Genomic DNA, 4,560 nt, shown 5'->3' with positions numbered 1-4,560 from the left:
CAAACGTGAAACGCAGGAGTAAACGTGAATCCAAACAAATACTAATATTATAATACATGCACTAAGGTTTACGATAATGTCTATGTTGAACCGAAATAAATATATTAGTATTATTATTGTGATTTTTTTTTTTTTTTTTAGGGGGGTTGGAGGGGAATATTATTATTATTATTTATAATATGCGAAAAAGATAAAATTTCTTCTGCGGGTCGGGTCTACTTTACAATCAAGAATATTGCAACATATCTGAAGCAAATGCAGATCTGGATGAATACGGAACTATCAGTGGACTACATACATTCACATAGTAATGTAATAATAATCATCTTTATTTTAGTATTTCTTTTTCTGCTTTCCCATGCCTAGCTCAGCAGAAGAATCAATAAAGTGTTTACTGACCAGACACCACAAAAGCTACTATCTGCATTAAGATAAAGGATAAGATGGAGTTATATTATATATTCACAATTATTTAAAGTATATCTATGATCTAAATTGTACCACATTATTTAAAATTTTATTGTGGACTTTCTCCCTGTTCCACTACAAAATACCATAAATCTTAATCTTATCTCATAAACTTTCATAAATCCTAAACTTGAAGATAAAAAGTTTTGACTCTTTCTTGGTCTTTTATAATTGTAAATATTACTAGAAAATTTAAATATCTTGACAGTTGGATTAAACAAAATAAGAGAAGTCTCTTATTGTCAACCTTGTTCGTAAAAAAGTCTTGTTTCTCATAGGAAAAGATAAGCTTCAAATGTTTGAAACTTGGAGGAAATTAATAATGGATGTTATAAATTTAAGTCTCAAAATAACAAAAAGTCTCGTAAGAAAAGATAAGCTTCATATTTTGCTGAAATTAAAATTTTTTTACTGAAAGTATTATAGATAAAAGTTAGCTGAAATAGTATAGTGGAACTCATGAATAGTACCAAAAAATGTAATGAGATCTATAAATAATAATAAAAATAAGTTAACAAATTTCATTCATGCCAAATGCAGCTTAGTTCATTAAATTTGGAATATAAGGAGACTTGTATCATGTATGATGTAATTTGAAAGGTGTAAGGTGTGGTCAAATGTGAAGAAGATGATAATGGAGCCGTTCACATCAAATACCAAGACTAAGTATGTGTTAGGATCCAGATAAACCTGCGTTTGTGTTTTTAGTGTTTTACTTTTCTTTATCTTTTTTTCCTCCTACACGCGTTTCAGCTTTAAGAGACAAAGTGACTGTTCACGGGAACTACAACTACTTTATTAAAAAAAAATATTAAAAATGAGTCTCACGGTACTATTCACCTATTTAAAAATTATTTTCTTACAATATTTTCAATTTCCAACAAAATAAACTGTATTCAAACGGATGGTAAGAGATCTAACGAGATCTAACACTATCCTTGTACAGCCTCGAAACATCTTAACCAAGTACAACCTGGTCTACAACACAACTCTCACACTGACTGACACATAATATTTTATTTTATTTAAATGAAAAAACAAAAACAAAGAGATAAATTAAAATCACAGACCAAAAATCGAAAAGGAAATTCTTTCTTTCTTTAAAACAGTTTACTTACCAGATGTCTTTCATTTCCAGGAAATATATATATATATATATATATATATATAATATAATTTTAATTCTTCTTTGATCTGGATAAGGCTTCGGAGCTTCACTTTCTCCCTTATTTATTCTCTCTCTCTTTTTCCTTTTTTTATTATTAAAAATTAAAAAAAAAAAAAAAAACTCTGTGTGTTGCTGAGATATCAAGAACGGAGAAAATATCGGAGACCCATGTGCTTGTTTTATAGTAAGAGTATATTTAGATCAGAAATAGTATTTATATCCACCAACTAAGCTCATTAGTCTCTCTCTCACGCACTTGCTGCTTATCCAAATTTTATTTTATTTTATTTTATTAATTTCTGAAGACTAGTAAAAGTCCTATATTGATCACAAAGAAAGAAGGAAGCATGTCGATCACCATCGAACGCTCCAAATTCATGCAGTGTATTCCGATCTACGACTCGCCGCGGTTCCGGGCTGAGAGAGTGGGTGACGACGAGGACTCGTGTAGCTCTTCATCGATCGGGAGGAACAGTGTCAGTGATACTTCGGACGGTGGTGGTGGTGGTGATGATGATGAGTCTGGAGAGGAGAGTGAGGTTCAGAGCGCGTTTAAGGGACCCTTGGATACCATGAATGCTCTCCAGGAAGTTTTGCCGCTCAAGTATGTGTTTACTACTTTTCTGTTTCTGGGTCAAGCTTTCATTTTTATTTGATTTTACATTGTTTGATGCATTTAATTTTGGAGTGGTTTAAATAAGGAAAGTAAATTTGTGTATGCGCTTGTCTTGATGTCCTCTGAGTGGAGTTTTGATGAAGGGGTGGGGCTGATAAATTTGTGGGTTTTTAATTTCGTATCTTGTAGTCTCATAAGCTTTTATGCCATTTCTAGAATTTTGTTATCACAAATACGAAACCCCCTGAAATGATTGATGAAGTTGTTTGTGTCTTCTTGCATTTCATTACTCGTCTTAGGTAAAGCTCAAATTGCTGCACTTCAATTAGGTTACTTGATATGGAAATCATGCTCTGGCTGTTTCCTTTATCTACATCCTTGTACTAAGTGTGTCTACACTGTTACTGAATGGAGTTTTGTTTTAGTCGGGAAGCTTAATTTTCCCAAAATCAAATGGAGCGTAAAGAGGTGTAGCATGCCGTAGCCAAACGAGTTGTAAAAATAATAGAAGGACGTGAAAAAGTGCTGATTATTAATGTTTAGGAGCTTGAATTCTAGGAGCATATAAAATCAACTTTATCTTAATATGGCCTATTAACTAGTACCTATTACCTATAAGAGTGATGATGTACAAGAAGTGAATATCTAATTTCTATAACTTAAGTAAATACTGATTTATTTCCATTCAAAATAAGAGAAAATGAGTTTTTAACACACTTGTATTCCACATCATTAGTATTCTAATTCTAAATATGCCAATTTCCAGCTTTAACTGCCTATGTTTGTATTAGGTTGAAGTAGAAAAGAGCGAGTCTATAGATTAGAATTATAGGTCTTCTTGCTTAAGAAGACTAATTCTATGGAAGCAGGCTTCAAGCTTATATATGCAATTTTCTATTACATGTTTCCATGGTCTTTTCTTGCGTGAAAACAATTTGACGCATAACTGGAGTGTTTTTCCCTTGGAGATCATTTTAACTGGAACAAATGGATCTTCAACTTCAAGATTATAAAATATAAACACATGAGCATGTAGCACTTGTCTTTCTTACAAATGTAATAGTTGGCTGATAAATAAAAGTTATGCTGTCCATCATTTTCATTGTTACCATCTGGTTTCTTAATTTTCTTGCAATGTTGTGCTTTGTCTCATTTCAGGAGAGGCATATCTAATTTTTATAGTGGCAAGTCAAAGTCCTTCACAAGCCTAGCAGATGCCTCATCTGCTACCTCTATTAAAGACCTTGAAAAGGTAGAAAATCCCTACACCAGGAAACGCAAGAATTTATTAGCGCATAATTTCTTGGACAAGAATCACAATTACCCTTTGAAAAACAATGGTGGTGGGATATCAAAGAGACCAGCCAACTCCAGTCGAAGCACAACTGCAGTCGAGGACTCAAACTCAGTTTCAACATCCCCTTCTCTCTGCCTTCCACCTCTGCATCCACATGGTAAAACACCACCCAGCAGCAGCTCATCACCATCGCCTCCACGGCGAAATTCTCCATGGCGGTCATTCTCTCTGTCTGATCTACAGTGTGTTGCTGCAGCAACTCCTAACATATCTAGCTTGGCAATTTGTAGTCGAGATGAGGAAAACAAATTACATTGACAAGCTTGTGTTTCATCCCATGCCGAGTTTGAAAGTTGGAAGCATGTTTGTGTGTTAATTCTTTGCAGGCAGTCTCCTTGATTAATATGGAAATTTTGCCGATTGTACTCGCAGCTAAAGGTATCATGCCGGGGCATTTCTAGAATATGATCATAACAATGCTGCCCCCGCTCACCCCACTTCATTCCACTTTCGCAATCATGTAATGACTACAATGCTTTATTACTGTATCATAGAAGAACTTAAAGTTTGCTCCTCTTGTTTAAGCTATTTTAATTGTCATCAATCTATGAAAGCAATTATCCTGCTTGTAGAGAATTCTAGAGGCGTGGGGGGAAGCATTAATTTAGAGTTGACGAGTGGGGCGATTGGATTATTAATTTGTTGGTGGGAGTCGAGAGCAAGCAAATCCGTGTTTTTCTTTAAAAGCTTCCCATAATAGCTAGCAGTTTAACTTTAAAATATCACATCTCACTTGTTTCTTATTGAAATGCGTTGTTCTTAAGCTCAAATTGAAACTTTGGATGTCTACTTTCCAATAAAAAAATTTATTTGACTATTTCTAAACGGCCAATATACTTTGTGAACGTTAAAATCAATCTGCGTGACTCTGTCATAATGCCTTTTGAAGGGTTCCATAATGATTATTTGGATAAATTTTCACAATTTTCATAGAAATTCCCAAGAATTCGC

General features: G+C 33.8%; 1 protein-coding gene across 1 annotated transcript; it reads left to right on the top strand.

The window, feature by feature from the left end:
- The first annotated feature begins 1,733 nt into the window (after window positions 1–1,733).
- LOC126706157 (protein OXIDATIVE STRESS 3 LIKE 2-like) lies at window positions 1,734–4,185 on the top strand. The gene is made up of 2 exons (XM_050405467.1): window positions 1,734–2,240; window positions 3,411–4,185. The coding sequence occupies exons 1-2, from the start codon at window positions 1,984–1,986 to the stop codon at window positions 3,865–3,867; spliced, it is 714 nt and encodes a 237-aa protein (XP_050261424.1). The 5' UTR covers window positions 1,734–1,983; the 3' UTR covers window positions 3,868–4,185.
- Window positions 4,186–4,560: the final 375 nt, after the last annotated feature.

The sequence above is a fragment of the Quercus robur genome, chromosome 11 (assembly GCF_932294415.1).
Source record: "Quercus robur chromosome 11, dhQueRobu3.1, whole genome shotgun sequence".
NCBI classification, from domain to species: Eukaryota; Viridiplantae; Streptophyta; class Magnoliopsida; order Fagales; family Fagaceae; genus Quercus; species Quercus robur.
Note: the sequence above shows the minus strand (reverse complement) of the source record. Positions and strands in the feature narration are given on the sequence as shown.